Raw genomic sequence first — 16,518 nt, 5'->3', positions numbered from 1 at the left:
CCATAACCCCTCCGCAGTGTCTATGCTATAACATTTTCCAGCCTTGTATCCTGTTTTTCATGACCCCTCACGTTACATTACATTATTGTCATTTAGCAGACACTTTTATCCAGAGCAACTTACACAGATTACAATTTTACATAATATCCATTTATACGGCTGGGTTTTTACTGAGGAGATTCTGTGTTAAGTAACTTGCCCAGTGGTACAACGGCAGTGCCCCAGTGGTGAATTGAACCAGCAACCTTTCGGTTACAAGCCCTGCCCCTTACCACTATGCGACACTGCCACCCACAACACATATCCTGCATCTCCCAACCTCATATCCTCTTCTCCATGATGCCTCCACTACATCTTTCCTAAAAGAACTCCCAGGCTTTCATTCAGCCAGCTGCTGCCCCGGTCCCTCCCCCGCCTTCTGATTTTCACCCCACTCCCCTCTCCCTGGTCCCTCGATGGCATAGACAAGCGTGAATGTGAAATGAAGTCAGCTCGGCGGGGTCTGACGGACAGACACTTGCGGGTGTCACTCCGGTGCTAAACAGCTGTCTCCTGGCAGTCCTGTGAGCAGGGACCCATAATCGCCCATCAGCGCCAATTCCTGAGTCGCTCGTCACGCCCCGCCCCATGCGCAGGGGCGACCCGAAAAACCCGCCGATGCGGGGGAATTGGAGGCGGCTCACCTGGCTCAGTTTCTCACGTCGGGTGGTTGTCAGATCGGGGCTCGGTTTTCCCGTCGGTCGCTCGGACTTGCAGATTCAGAGCGTGGCTGCGCTTGACTCAGCGCTCGGGTGACCGGGGTGACTTTGGCAAGCGTGAGCACGTTTACCGGCACAGACGTGAGCGCTCAGGATCACGGTGACCGTGCCTTTCCTGGCTGCGGGGCCCGATTTACAGTCTGCCGCCGCCAACCCGTGCTGCCGTGTCAGCGTGTGTCTGTGTGCACACGTATGTGTGTGTACACTGCACACACAGGCCTGCTGGCGGAAAAAGGCACCTACTCAGGGCGCTTTATGCTTGTGTGGTGTTCCGCCATGCCAGGTTGCATCACATTACATTATTGTCTTTTAGTAGACGCTCTTACCCAGAGCAACTTACACATGTTGCAATGTTATCCATTCATACAGCTTGATTTTTACTAAGACAATTCTGGGTTAAGTACCTTAAGGGTACAACAGCAGTTCCCCAGTGGGGAATCAAACCAGCAATGTTTCAGTTACAAGCCATGCTTCTTAACCACTACACCACACTGCTGCCCTGGTGAGGGTGGATTGCATCACGACATTGCCCTGCGTGTAGGTGCTGAGAGGTTGGACCACAGAGGACAGGGCATGCATTTAAAGTTTGCTTCAGATGACTGGGAATTGTTTTGGCAACTTGTTTGGAATGCATTCAGTGCAGTGCCTTTCTGGAAAGGGCTTGTGAAACTGTTTAGACAAATACACGGTGTTGGGTGTCCCCTACCTGCTCGTTCCCTTGGCTTCCCAGCCCTGTGTGGGTGATGAAGGGTGTCTGTTGTGTCCTCACTGGAGGTCACCACTCTGCTGTGGTTCTGCCGACTGCGGCCGATGAAAAGAGGTCTGTCTGTCTGTCCGTTTATCTGTCTGTAGCCTGGAGGCGGCGATGGGCGGGACAGGATGCCTAACCACGCATTGACGGGGCAAAGGGCCTGCGGGTTGGTTGTCATAGAGATGCAAAACACAAACAATAACAAGCACCACGACTGGCTGTCACAGGGTGACGCGCGGTATCTGTGTAAACCGAGACCCTCCCTGCCCCTGTGACAGGGCCGTGACAATGGGTCCCTGAGAGCCAAGTGTCCAACCATGGAGCACTCTGCCCCCACCCCCAGGGAACAAAGAGCTGTGATGGGTTTCCTTCTGGAGAGAAATTCAGTTTGTGTTAAACACCTCCTTTCGGTCCTGTTAAGGGCCCAGTGAAGTTTTCAATTAAAGGCCAGCTTAGTTTGGCTCTTTTCTTCCCTAATTTTTACTGTCCCCGCCCCCTCTCTCTCTTTCTCTCTTTTGTTCTCTCACTCTCTCTTGTGCTCTATCTCTCTTGCCCTCTCTCTCTTTCTCACACTCTCTCCCTCTCTTTAATTTACTGTCTTTCTCCTCTCTTTACACTGTCTGCGGAAGTGCTCTTTCTCTCTCTCTCCTTTCTGTCACTTTCGCTCCATCTTTGTATCTCTTACTCACTCTCTCTGCCTGCAGTAGTGCTCTTTCTCTTTCTCCCTCTCTCCTCTCTGTCACTTCCTCTCCCTCTGTATCGCACTTGCTATCTCTCTGTCTGCAGTAGTGCTCTCCCCTTCTCTCTCTCCCTCTCTCTCCCCTTCTCCTTCTCTCTCTCCCTTTTTCCATCTCTCACTTGCTCTCTGACTACAGAAGTGCTTTCTCTCTCCCTCTCTCTCTCCCTCTTTCTCTCCTTCTCCCTCTCTCACGCTGTCTGCAGTAGTGCTCTCTGCCCTGAATCGCACGCGTTACCTGTCCGTTCTCAGCCCCAGATTTCACTCCCCGTCGCTCCCCCAGTTCATCCCTGTTACAAATAAAGAAACCCAGTCTGCTGCGCTTCCTCTCCGCGGCTCTATTTTTTCCCCTGCCGTGTCAGAATGAGGGATCTCAGCTGCCGACGGTAATCTGCATTTTGGCAGGACCGTCTCCGTTCCCTTTCTCCCCCTCCCCTACGTCCTGTTTTTAACATGTCATTACTTCATGAGATGGAGCGCTCGGAATAAGCCCACGGGCTCAGGCTGTTTTCGAGACGCAGCAGAACGTGACTCGTGGAGTGAGGTGTTTGGGGGAAGACTCCGTGTTCGTGTCTGGACGGCTCTCTCCCCGAGCCCCTCGGGCTGGGTGCTGGCAGCAGGTCAGGTCGGTGTGAGCTACAGGCTGGGATTGATCAGTATTTCCAGGAGTCCTACATTTCAGAATGTGCTTCTTTTCCACGTGTTAAATCGAGCACACCTTCCTGCATCACTCTCTGACACAGTGTAACCAGATCGAGGCTTTTGTGAACATTATGCATCAAGGAGGTAGAATTGCAGGGAACTGGCTAGGCCCCGAGTAACCAAGACGTCATCTAACAGCTTCCTGCTCCGAGGGTTCTGGGCACACTGTTTTGCCTTGTTTTCTGTACCGAACACTGTCTTTCTCTGTGTTACCATCTCTCTTCCTCTGTGTGCCAGTCTGTCTCCCTCCCTCTGCTGTGCCCAGCACTGTCTTTCTCTGTGTTGTGCTGCTGTGACCCCAGTCTCTCTCTCCCTTTCCCTCTGCTGTGACCATATCCATCCATCTCTCTCTGTACGTCTCTGACTCCTTATCGCTCCAGTTGAGATTTCAAATACAAGAATGCTTTGTTTTCTAGACAACAGAATTTGTTTTGCAAGAGCAGCTATATTTAGACTGTGACAGACAGCGGAATAAAAACGAACCGAAACGCACCCACCTCCACCTCACAAAAAACAAATCTTGAGCCAGGCAATAAACCTCGGGCCTCGAATGAATGGAAAGCCCAAATGTTATTCGTCTGTTTAGTCTGCACCTTCCCCTCCGCCAGTGGCATATGGGACATAACGCTGCTGTGTTAGCGTAGCCTCTTCACCCTGAAGTGTTTTTCTGTCATCTGAATGCGGTCGCTGTGGAAATGGATTTCTCCGCACGGGGGACTTGAGGGAGGTATTTGTCGGTGATGAAGAGGCAGGAGAGGAGAAAGTGGCCCCCTGTCACAACCTTTGCCGGAGTGCAGGGATGACACACACACACACACACACACACACTTTCTCTCTCTCTCTCTATCTCTCATGTCCTGAGCCCTCTCTCTCCCTCCTTCTCTGTCTCTCTTGCTCCCTCTGACTCTGTTTCAGTTCAGATAAGAATTATGAATATGACCTTTATAGGTGTGCAGTATTGTCAAAGTATTGACTCTCCCTCCTTCTTTCCCTCTCTATCTCCCCCTCCCTCTCTCTCTCCCACTCTCCTTCCTCCCTCTCTCTCTCCCTCTCCTTCCCTCTCTCTGTCTCCCCCCCTCCCTCTCTCTCTTTCCTTCTCTCTCTCTCTCTCTGTCTGTCTGTCTGTCTCTGTCTCCCTCTGTCAGGTTGTTCTGCAGTAACAGTCTGCGGAAGCTGCTGTTGGGGCATAACCAGCTGCGACGGCTGCCGGAGAGGCTGGAGCGCACCCAGATGGAGGTCCTAGACGTGCAGCACAACCAGCTGCTGGAGCTGCCCTCCAACCTCTTCCTCAAGGCTGACAGGTACCACTGTTATACTTCCTCAGAGCTGACAGGTACCCCTGTTACTCTTCCTAGGAGCTGACAGATAGTGTAAGCCCCCATCTACCGGCCGACTTCACCAGTCAGAGAAGTTACATTCTACTCTCACTCTTCTAAGAACATAGTGCCTTTATTGTTGCCTCACTTTCTCCCAGAGCTGAAGTGCTGAGAAAGCAAACAGGTTTTTTTATTGGTGAACAGAGCATTAGGTCATAAAAAGTGTTTGCGCACACTGTTTTATGCAGGCATATGTCCCTGATTATGAAAAACCATATGATCTCATCTTCACAAAGGGCTTCAAACAGTCCGGCTGGTCGCCGCATCCTCGCCTCAGTGACACGGAGCTCCCGCTGTGATTCACGAACCACAGCTATGTCAGAAGCTCTTACCACTGAGCTCTCCTCTTTTGGCTTCAATTCTGCAGCTTTAAAAGCTCTTTGGAAGAAAGAAGCCAAAGTCAAGTCAAGGGTGGATTGCATTTAGGAGAAACAGAGTACATTGAGCAGTAGAATCGTTCTTGTCAGGAAGAAAATACACCTGGCTAGTGATAACAGAAGTTACTGGGAGTACAGAGAGCCAGAGCAAAGAAAGGAGTATACACAGAAGAATACAGTTTTGAAGCCGCGCTGTCAGAAGTGGAGCGGCCTGAATATGAACGATTGTTGTGGTACGAGAGGGAGGGGGGGAGAGGGTGATCCCAGGGCGGGAAATCAAATGGGACAGTTTCCATTTCGAGGAAGAAAAGATTTTGTATCCCTCAGTGGTCTCTGTAAAGGATGTCTTTCTCTGTAGCATGTGGTGAAGGGGGTTGTATCTCTTTCTGTTGCTTCTAGTGAAAGAGGGTGTGTCCCTCTCTGTCATGTGTGGTTAAGGGGAACATTTCTCGCTGTAGTCCATGGTGAAGGGGTGTGTGTCTGTATAGGCTGTGGTAAAGGGGGATGTATCTTTCTCCATCGTCCATGGTGAAGGCTGGCATGTCTCTCTGTAAGCTGTGGCAAAGGGGGCATGTCTCTTTCTGAAGGCCATTGTGAAGGGGAACATTTCTATCTCTGTAGGCCGTGATGAAGGGGGGTGTGTCTCTTTGTAGGCCGTGATGAAGGGGGGCGTGTCTCTTTCTAGCCCATGATGAAGAGGGGTGTGTCTCTCCGTAGGCCGTGATGAAGGGGGGCGTGTCTCTTTCTAGCCCATGATGAAGAGGGGTGTGTCTCTCTGTAGGCCGTGATGAAGGGGGGTGTGTCTCTTTCTAGGCCATGATGAAGGGGGCGTGTCTCTTTCTAGGCCGTGATGAAGGGGGGCGTGTCTCTTTCTAGGCCGTGATGAAGGGGGGCGTGTCTCTTTGTAGGCTGTGATGAAGGGGGGGGCGTGTCTCTTTGTAGGCCGTGATGAAGGGGGGTGTGTCTCCCTGTAAGCTGTGGCAAAGGGGGAGGATATGTCTCTCTCTGTACTCTGTGGTGAAGGGGGACGTGTTTCTCTGTAGTACCTGGTGAAAGGAAACATGTCTCTCTCTAGTCTGTGATGAAGGGAGATGTGTGTGTTTCTGTAGTGTATGGTGAAAGAGAACAGGTCCCTGCAGTCTGCATTAAAGGAATGCGTCTCTTTCTACACCATGGAGGAGCCAGAATCCAGTTTTTGGAGTTTCCTGAACGTGTCAGATGAGCTGACCTGTGTCACAGCCACGTGTCAGTAATGTTGGCTCCCTCCCCTCTGTTGCCCCCTGCAGTTTACGGTGCCTCAACGCTTCTGCCAATAAGCTGGAGAGCCTGCCCCCCTCCAGCCTATCGGAGGAGGGCCACAGCATCCTGCAGGAGCTCTACCTCACCAACAACCGGCTCACTGACAAGTGTGTTCCCCAGCTGACCGGCCACTGCCACCTGCGGGTCCTCCACCTGGCGTACAACCACCTGCAGACCTTCCCTGCCAGGTATCCCCCTTTTCTCTTACACACTCAACCACACATACAAACAAATGCACAGACACACACACACTCACGCTCAAATGCACAGACACACACACATTTATATATACAGCCACACATACGCACACAGACACAAATGCTCACACACATATACATACACACACAGCTATGTACAACACACGCATATTCATGTGCACAGACAGACATACATACATACACATACATACAAATCCATATACAGCACAAATATACACACACAGATGCACACATACACACAAAGTCACATACAACCCATATACACACACACACACACAGACACATGCAAACACAAAACATACACACAGTAGCAAAATCAGTTCCAACAAATGTTATGCAGCTGGTTTAAAAAAATAAACGGCAGTGCAGAAATGGCTTATTTGCTTGTTCAGGATATACAAAAGGAAAACGAAAAAAGCAAAATAAAAAATAAAAAAAAGCAAAAGGCTCATATTCATGAAACGATAATGGATGATAAACCCATTAAAATGATCAGCGTAGTAAAGCCCCAACAACAGTCTGCTCAGTTTAGCTGTGCTAGTTTAGCAGTTTATCTGTCCGTCCGCGCCCTCACTCTCTCACTGCCTCTGCTCCCGTCAGCAAAATGGCCAAGCTGGAGGAGCTGGAGGAGGTGGACCTGAGTGGGAACCAGCTGAAGGCCATCCCCACCACCATTCTGAGCTGCAGGCGCATGCACACGCTCATCGCCCACTCCAACTGCATCGAGGTCTTTCCCGAGGTCATGCAGCTGATGGAGATGAAGGTAAGCTCGTCAGCCTTCCTGTTCGTCCCCGAGGTAAACGCGCTCTCCTCTGACATTTAACAGGAATTCATTTAGCATGGGGGGGTGGGGGGGGAGCATACGAAAATAGCACTGACAAGCTATTCGCACAGGCTTACAGTAAGAGGTAATGTTTGTTTCTCGGTGTGCATTTCGAGTGCGGAGGTTTCGTCCCGGTGAGGGTGAAAGTGTACGTGTTAGATGTTGGATGTGTGCTGAATTGGGCTATTGCAGCAGTTCCTGCTGTTTGTGGAGCAGCGGTGCTGTATATAGTTTCTGGGTCATTAGAGGGTAATAGGCAGGGCTCATTAAGGCTGCCTGCTCTCACTTCCTGCTGGGACAGGGGGGGATGTTATCAGGAGCACTATCTCTCTCTTTTTCTCTCTCTCTCTGTCTCTCTCACACACACACAGTGCGTGGAGCAAGCTTCTCTCACACCTTATACAATCATTAAACAGCCTCCCATGCAGATATACCCATGAGATTGTTATATACAGATGGAACACCTTGCTCCTAGTTTTCAGGTGTTCAACCTATGATCTTAGGAGTCCAGTGGTTTTATCTGCCTCTCTGATCACTGCTCCACACTGCCGCTCTGACCATTGCACTGATCACTGCTCCACACTGCTGCTCTGACCATTGCACTGATCACTGCTCCACACTGCTGCTCTGACCATTGCAATGACCACTGCACTGATCACTGTTCCACACTGCCGCTCTGACCATTGCACTGATCACTGCTCCACATTGCCACTCTGACCACTGCACTGATCACTGCTCCACACTGCTGCTCTGACCATCGCACTGATCACTGCTCCACACTGCTGCTCTGACCATTGCAATGACCACTGCACTGATCACTGCTCCACACTGCTGCTCTGACCACTGCACTGATCACTGCTCCACACTGCCGTTCTGACCACTGCACTGATCACTGCTCCTCACTGCTGCTCTGACCACTGCACTGATCACTGCTCCACACTGCTGCTCTGACCATTGCACTGATCACTGCTCCACACTGCTGCTCTGACCATTGCACTGATCACTGCTCCACACCGCCGCTCTCCTTAGTGCTGCTCCTCAGTGGCCTGTCTTTGAGTCTGGCAGCAGCTCCCACCTCTGTAGCAGTTGTGTTAATCTCGTGAACCCAGAGCTGTAATCCTTGACACAGGTTGAACTGAGATGAACCGTGTGGTTAATCTGAACTCAGCCGATGGATATCCCTTCATTGTCAGCTGTGTGAGTCCAGCTGGCCAATATTCCCCATCAATTCAGATCCATTGAATGCCGTGCTGCTGGGACACACATTCTCTTCCCTTTTCATTTCCATTCTAAAAAAACCAGGCATTGGGCTTAAGGTATGCTTTGGGTCGTTTGTGGTAGTGTTGCTGTAGTGGTCACTTTGTTGTGCAGTCAGTAGTATGGCCTCTTGTGTGAGAGAGATGGTAAATGAGAACCCTTGTTGGAGAGCTCTGCACCCTAGTGGTAACAGCATATGTGCAGAGAGGGGCATGCTTGTGCCCTCCAGTTGCCGTCTCTATCGGGGCTGTCACCGTACTCTCTGCAGCAGGTAGTGACACTGCTCTGACCCCTGCTGGCATACGCAGGTAATGGCACTGCACTGACCCCTACTGGCAGAGGAGGGGAATGACCCCCTACTGCTCCTCATATTAGGAGTGTGTGATGTAAGAGCCTGATTACTGCCCCACATTACAGAACCACTCCTATCTGCCGTCATGTGAAATCCTTGGATGGAGTTCTTGAGTTCACATCAGGTGTGTGGGGATGGATACATGCGTGTGCGTGTGTGTATGTGTATGTTAGGGCTGGGCAATGTAGTCATCGCGATATATCGAATAACTACTTTTAGCGCAATAACAGCTATCCCGGGCATGTGGCGTTAGGTTTCTTCCCGTATTGTTTTCCCTTTAGTCATACCTGATGCAGGAGCACACCTCCAGTTTTAATGAAATGCTTGAAATGCTTTGGGGGGAAAAAACGCCACTTGTATCTGTTCAATGTTGATATCACAGCAACAGCACTATGCTGCTTCCATGTGGTAGATAGAAACACATGGCTACAAAGATAAAGAGTGAAAACATATGCTATGTGTTTTTCAAAGCTAATAGGTAAGTTAACCAACATATAGATACCAGTGATGTTTTTCTACGCTGGAAGCATTTCACTGAACTTTGGAGGTGTGCTCCCGCATCAGGTATGACTAAAGGGAAAAACATACGGGAAGAAACCTAACGCCACATCCGGGGATAGCTGTTATTGCGCTAAAAATAGCTGTTCGATATATCGCGACAGCTTTATCACCCAGCCCTGGTGTGTGTGTGTCTCGCTGCATGGATGTTGTCTTTGGATTCATGTGCACCTCATTTTGGAGCAGTGTGGGAATCCAGGCACAGTTTCTGCGTGTGTACATGTGTATGTGTGTGTGTGCTGATCCTTCTCTCTCTCTTTCTCTCTCTCTCTCTTCCATCAGTGTGTGGACCTGAGCTGTAATGAGCTCAGTGAAATCACTCTGCCGGAGAACCTGCCCCCCAAGCTGCAGGAGCTGGACCTGACGGGAAACCCCCGCCTCATCTTGGACCACAAGACCCTGGAGCTGCTCAAGTAAGCAAAGCCTCAGTGTGTCCTTCAGCCAACAGCTGAGGGCTCCTCTCCGTCCATCACTGGGGGGGTCTGTCAGGGGGGGTCTTCCTGCCTGCCTCTGGGACTCTGCCAGTTTGGCTTCTTTACCCAGGGGGTCAGGCAAGGGGGTTTGCGATTCTCTTTAAGTCAGTGTCTTGGAAGTCCCCCGAGGACTGAATCACCACGGAGACCTGGTTTCACCCCAATCCGCTTCTAAAACTAACATTTGGCCAGCCGCTGTATCCAAGTGAGTCATTTTGCCCTGGAGTACGGCCTTTGCAGCATTCCCTCCATGAAGCTGCGCTTAGCGCCCTGCTGTTAAACACGCCAAGACCCAGCACAGGACAGTCCCTGTCACTGGTTACCTGTGCCCACGAGCGAGTGTGACCTTAAGTGTTAGACAGAACCCCCCTGTCCACACTCTCATTGGCTGATAGCAGACACATGACTCCAACAGGCTGGTGTAGGTGAAGGGGTCCACAGCGGAACACAGTGACACCTGGTCTTCATCAGAGCAGAGTGGTTGCGCCCCAAACTTCTTCACTGTCTTGGGCACCAAACTTGTGTACAGCCTGAGTCCTGTACAAATCACACATGCGAGTCATTTAGAATTAGTATGTGCACAGAAAATTAGAAATTAAATATAATGAATATATGTCCGTATCTCATATGTTAATCAGGGGTGTAGTGGTAGTCATTTGATAATATGGCAGATTAAATTACATCCACACACCTTATTATGCAGAAAGATTTTGTAGTGAGTGGTGCATAATTATCATTTATTTTATTACAGTTATTTCATATATTTGATCATTTGTCTTCACTTTCTAGTAGGGGTGTAACGGAAGTTAATCAATGTTCTGGCACCATTCTATGCTAACATGGGCCCTCTGGGCGACTCAGAGACTGCATTATTTATGAAAACAAGTGTTTTTCTCAGAGGCTCATCCCTATGTCTGTCTCTCTCCTTCCTTCTCTTCTTCTCTTTCTCTCTCTTTCCCTCCTTCTCTCTCCCTTTCTCTCACCTTTCCTCCTTCTCTCTCTATCTCTCCCCCTTGCTCCCTCCCTTGCTCGTCTTTCTCTCTCTCCCTCTCTTTCTCTGTCTCTCCCTACATCTCTCTATCTTTCTCGCTCTTCCTCCCTCTCTCTCTTTTCCCTCTCTTTCTCTCTCCCTCTTCCCCCCCCCCTCTCTCTCTCTCTTTCTTTCTTTCTCAGTAATATCAGATGTTTCCGGATAGACCAGTCCCCCACGTCTTTCTCAGCGAGCGAGGGTCCCGGGGCCCCGGCAGTGTGGAGCCACGGCTACACAGAAGCTTCAGGGGTGAAGAACAAGTGAGTTCCCCTTCCTCCATTCTTTAGGCCTGTCCTTCTCCCCCAGCACCCCCCCTCCCCCCAGCCTCTCACTCCCAAGACCCGCTTTCTCCTGTGAACGATGGCTCTGGACCCGTTTGGACCACACAAGCATTTGACACCTGAGAGTTTTATTTGTCCGGCGGGACCCAGTCGGCCCCTGTGAAAAGAGAGCGTTTCCTTTTCCCTGGCACTGTCGCTAGGAGACCGGGAGAGCTTTGCACGATGCTCCAATTAAATGTTGAGTGCGTCCGAACGAGGAGAGCATTTTAAACGGGGCATGCATTCTCCCACCGGGGGGGGGGTTTACCGGAAAACGGAAGCTTCGGGGTTTCCCATGAGGAGCTCTTAAGACAAGCGGACAGACGGCCCGTCAAGGCCTCGTGTACTGAGCTGTCCTTAAAAATGCCAGTGTCAGCCAAAACGGCCCCCTTTCCCCCAGTGGGATAGCAAGCTGTGGGCACTGGATGTGTCCATTTTGCTTTATTTGATATTTTGCTTTTTTTATTTTAAGACCTCCATCCTCACACTAAACTATAACTGTTGCTAAAGCCACATATCCAACATAAGCCAACATAAATACCATTCTAGGATATGTCCAAACAATGTGAATAACCACACTGTTGCGTGGACGCTGCAATATAAATATACACGCTGCCAAAGGATACAGCATTATAACATACTTTATGATCCACTTAGTCAATTCTAAGTGAGTCATTAAAAAAAAATAGGATAAATGACACTTTAATATATTAAGAATGCAGGCAGGATTGGTAATTGGCCGTTGGCTGAGGTCGCATGTCTGTGTCCCTCAGGCTGTGCGTGGCGGCTCTCTCTGCCAGTAACTTCTGTGAGAGCCGAGAGGCGCTGTACGGCGTGTTCGACGGCGACCGCAACGTGGAGGTGCCCTACCTGCTGCAGTGCACCATGAGCGACGTGCTGGCCGAGGAGCTGCACAAGACCAAGAGCGAGGAGGACTACATGACCAACACCTTCCTCGTCATGCAGAGGTACGCGTCTCAACGTCACGAGCACATGCGTGTGCACGCACAAACACGGACATACACATACACCTGTACAAACACAGGCACGCGCACACATACACATGCATCTGCTCCCTCCTGGTATCTCTCTCAGATACATCTGCTCCCATAACCTCTTCTCTCAGGGAGTGTAGAGTTTAGTATAACGAGGACTTATATACTACTGGATTTCACAGGGTAATTCTGTTCCCCGCTCAGATATAACTCAGTGTGCTGGAAACCGTACTACACCTAGGCGTCAGGAAGTGCTCATCATAAACCACAGTTGCGGTAATGTGATAGAGGGAGAGGTCTTAGACCAACCCAATGATCTTGATGGACCCAGATGCACTCTCACCTGTCTATCTGATGGTCCCGTTTTCAGACAATCCTGAGGTAGACTGACATGCGTGGGTGCGTGTGTGTGTGTATGTGTGTTCATCACTGTAGGAAGCTGGGCACTGCTGGGCAGAAGCTGGGCGGCTCTGCGGCCCTGTGCCACATCAAACACGACCCCATGGACCCGGCAGGCTGCTTCACCCTGACTGCTGCCAACGTGGGCAAGTGCCAAGCCATCCTGTGCCGGGACGGCAAGCCCCTCCCCCTGTCAGTCATCCACAACGTGGGTGTGGCTGAGGAGTACCAGAGGATCCGCCAAAACAAAGCCATCGTCACTGAGGTACAGAAGGCTCTGTGTGTGTGTGTATGTGTGTGTGGGGGAGGGTGGGTAGTTAACTGCCTGTGTTAGAGGAATTACACTGAATAACTGCTGACTGATGCAAATGACCCATTACATCTCAGATAAGTGCACTGTTACTGCGTTCAGCGCATGCATAATTTAACAGCTCTCTAAGGAGACATCACTCTCATACCATATTCATGCGCTGATTTGTAGCACAGGGCAGGTACAGGATGAGAGAGGTGTTCTGAACTGAAAGAGGACACTAATGCGTTCAGGTAGCGCTCAGTGCAGTTTTTCACTCTCCGTCACAGGACAACAAAGTGAACGGAGTGACGGACTCCACGAGGATCATGGGATACTCATTCCTGTACCCGTCGGTGATCCCGCGGCCCCACGTCCAGACGGTCACCCTCACCCCGCAGGATGAGTTCTTCATCCTGGGCAGCCGGGGCCTGTGGGACGCCGTGTCGCCTGGCGAGGCGGTGGAGGCCGTCCGCAACGTGCCCGACGCGCTGGCGGCTGCCAAGAAGCTGTGCACGCTGGCGCAGGGCTACGGCTGCAACGACAGCCTGAGCGCGGTGGTGGTGCAGCTGAATGTGACGGAGGACTGCTGCTGCTGCTGTGAGCTAGGCGCCCCCCCACCCCCGAGCCCCAGCCTCTTCCCCCCCTCCATCAGCGTGGTGATCCGGGACAGGCCCGCCGCGGCGGCCGCCGCCGCCCCCCCGGACGCCCTCCCCATGCCATCGTCCTGCAGCGAGATCAGCAGCGAGGTCTCCACCTCGGAGATGAGCAGCGAGGTGGGCTCCACGGCGTCGGACGACCCGCCGCAGAGCGGGCTGCTCCACGAGCACCACGCGGGGCCACCCTTCCCGCCGGAGCCGCGCTGCTGCGCCCTGCACCCCATCTGCCTGGCCGGCTCCTTCCAGCGCCAGCTCTCTAGCGCCCTCTCCGACAACGGGCTGGACAGCGAGGACGAGGAGCCCATCGCCGGCGTCTTCTCCAACGGCAGCCGCGTGGAGGTGGAGGTGGACATCCACTGCCTTCGGGCCCGCGAGCGCGCCATGGCCTGCCAGCCGCCCCCGCCACCACCCACCCCCGAGGCCCTGGACGAGGCCGCCGAGCTCAGCGCAGGAGAGGCCGAGGCGGGCTGGTCCGGAGGAGGGCCGCCACAGGGCAGAGGAGGAGGAGGCAGCGGGGGAGGGGGAGGGGACTGCTCTGGCCGGACGCTGGGCAAAAGGAGGGGGAACGGCTCGGTGGCCCCCCAGGAGAAGAGCCACAACCTGATTGAGGTGGCCACAGACGCCCCCACCAAAAAGCAAGGGGGCTACTTTGCTGCCCCAGCCCAGCCAGACCCAGACGATCAGTTCATCATCCCGCCAGAGCTGGAGGAGGAGGTGAAGGAGCTGATGAAACAGCACCAGCAGCAGCAACAAAGAGCGCCCCCTAGTGAGCAGCCTGCAGACTACTATGACACGCCCCTCTGAATTCTATAAGACTGCTATATGTTACAAACCCCCAAGACTTTTTAAAAAAATATATAGATATATATATATATAGCTAACCTTCTCCCCCCAGTAAAATACACTGCATTTTTATGAGATCAACACTAGTTTCCATGCATTACTGCTTACACAAACAAATTAAGGTTAATATATTTTAAATTTTACCATATCATTTTATGACAAAAAAGATAATGCTGAAAAGCACTTTTTTAATGCAAAAAAACTTTTATTTGAAATGAGATGTATGTTGGATGGTACATATAATACCACATTTAACTATTATAGGTAGAGAAGTTAATATTTCTTCAGTAAATGATGGCTTTTGGCCTATAAAAAGTCATAGAAATTTGTAGAAATTTGAAGACTAACTCTTAGGAGTTGCTTACTCATTAATGTGACTTAGTCACTGAAATGTACTAATCTTCTCTGAGAGAAAAGGTGATTTTTTTCAATGATTGTAAATAGGGTAAATGTTGTATAGTGATGCAAAGAAAGGACGTGTGGGTGTCAGTGACCGGGTTCAAGGGTCACTGGCAAGGGAATATGGATGGCATCCGCTTCGCTGAAAGATGGCGGGCAGTCTGGAGACAGCCAATAAAGGAGAGATCTGGGGTGACTGGGCAGCCGGACAGTCTGAAACCCCCTCCATCTTCACACACAGACACACACACACACACACGCACACATTACACACACACTCATACATACATACAACCGTGCGCATCCATACAGACACAAAGACATACACAAAGTCTCTTCCTTAGTTCTGTCATCACCAGCATGACCTTGTCAAGTTCAGTACTGCAAATAAGATTTATCTACAATGGAAATTGTATCCTAGCGGAACACACGCACACATACAAAAATGTTTCTTTTTGTTATAATAAATCTAAAATTTACAAATAAAACTATTGTCCTCCTGCTTTTTTTGAACCGGGCCAGGTGATTGATTGAAAGCATTGTGATGTCAGATGTGCAGCGGGGGTCAGCCAATATGAAGCAATGCAGTGGTTGGTCAGCAGGGACAGAAGTCAGAGTCAGCACTGTCGAAGCCACCACTGGACAAGAGCATGGATCCCTGCAGTGACAGCAACCTGTGCCCTGCCAGTATGCCTCAGCCTGACCCAGAGAGGGCCACCAACAAATAAGACCATGTGATAGAGCATTTAGTAAAGCTCACATAAAATGGTGTCAATAAAGTAGTGAGTGAGAAGATTTAACCTGTGTAGGTGAAATTCAACTGAACTGCTGGCACAGACTGTGTTTTTATAGCATACTGTCATGTTTTTGGGTCAGGGGGAGGATGTGTAGTCTGCAGAGGGAAATGTGGGCCTAGTGAAAATAGGCTGTATACTGCTGCTGTAGGTGCTCTAGTGCCCCCCTCAGGTTTCATCGTGTACTACACTGCCAAAGGTCCTGCCAGAACACTCCTGTCGTGAACGGGATTCAGGAGATGGACCTGAATATTAGCGGGATGAGAACACCCAGTAATGCTGTCAATGCGAATCTTGAAGTGTCATGGTCGCCCTTAAACCCTGAAACTCTACATTTGTCATCCGTTGACGTTTGGATTTCCACAATTAAGGTCAGAGTAAGAATGTTAAAATTAGGCAATAGTAATGTTACACTCGAAGACAACAAAAATGTTTTTCATTGGGTGGTTTTGGAATGTTAAACACAGTTTGTAATCGGAATATGATCAATGAGAATATAAGAACATGAGTCTCATACAATTCTGCGATATCCAAATTTGATCATTCAAAATATTATCACCACCCCTTTTGATTATCTTGGCCAGAAGTGATACCCACGTTTATGAACTAATTACTTATCAAAAGCATCCAGTATGGTCGAAATTAACGCCTACGTATTGATACAATGTGGGAATGCCATTGTTTCCACCAGGAAATTGACGTTTCTATCAAATTTTAGCGCGTATTATTTCGATATTTATCCAGTGTAGAGTGTTATCTAGACTATGGTTTCACAATCACATTGTTCTCCCAAACCACAATGGCAAGTGTGCAGTTGCAGAGATGTATTTATTTATTTATTAGACTCGAGCTGTCAAAGTGTGAAGACACAATTCACAAGCTTAAGTTTGTAGCAAGTAAAACGTGATGTAACGTCTTCATAGCGGATGTGTGGTAGCCTATATTTATTTTTACTACGCACAAAGTAGTACGGACAACACGTTCTTTAAGTAGGCCTATTTCGGTAGTAGCCTCTGCAATGAACTGGGCGTAAAAGACACTGTAATATCAGAAAAAAAGCCTTGAAGTAATAACACAGATTGTGGTAAAGGCCAACTGCACAAACAACGC

The 16,518-nt window shown here is 50.2% G+C and overlaps 1 protein-coding gene across 1 annotated transcript in view; it reads left to right on the top strand.

The window, feature by feature from the left end:
• LOC118772532 (PH domain leucine-rich repeat-containing protein phosphatase 1-like) overlaps positions 1–14,260 on the top strand; it is a 63,439-nt gene extending 49,179 nt beyond the window's left edge. Inside the window, exons 10-17 of the mRNA XM_036520938.1 lie at positions 4,093–4,248; positions 5,987–6,187; positions 6,818–6,980; positions 9,490–9,620; positions 10,854–10,970; positions 11,804–11,998; positions 12,461–12,689; positions 13,004–14,260. Of these exons, the coding sequence (XP_036376831.1) occupies positions 4,093–4,248; positions 5,987–6,187; positions 6,818–6,980; positions 9,490–9,620; positions 10,854–10,970; positions 11,804–11,998; positions 12,461–12,689; positions 13,004–14,176 (2,365 nt within the window). The 3' untranslated portion in view covers positions 14,177–14,260. The remainder of the gene's footprint in view (positions 1–4,092; positions 4,249–5,986; positions 6,188–6,817; positions 6,981–9,489; positions 9,621–10,853; positions 10,971–11,803; positions 11,999–12,460; positions 12,690–13,003) is intronic.
• The last annotated feature ends 2,258 nt before the right edge of the window (positions 14,261–16,518 follow it).

This window comes from Megalops cyprinoides, chromosome 2 (genome assembly GCF_013368585.1).
Source record: "Megalops cyprinoides isolate fMegCyp1 chromosome 2, fMegCyp1.pri, whole genome shotgun sequence".
Lineage (NCBI taxonomy): Eukaryota > Metazoa > Chordata > Actinopteri > Elopiformes > Megalopidae > Megalops > Megalops cyprinoides.
This window is presented reverse-complemented; position numbering and strand designations above follow the sequence as displayed.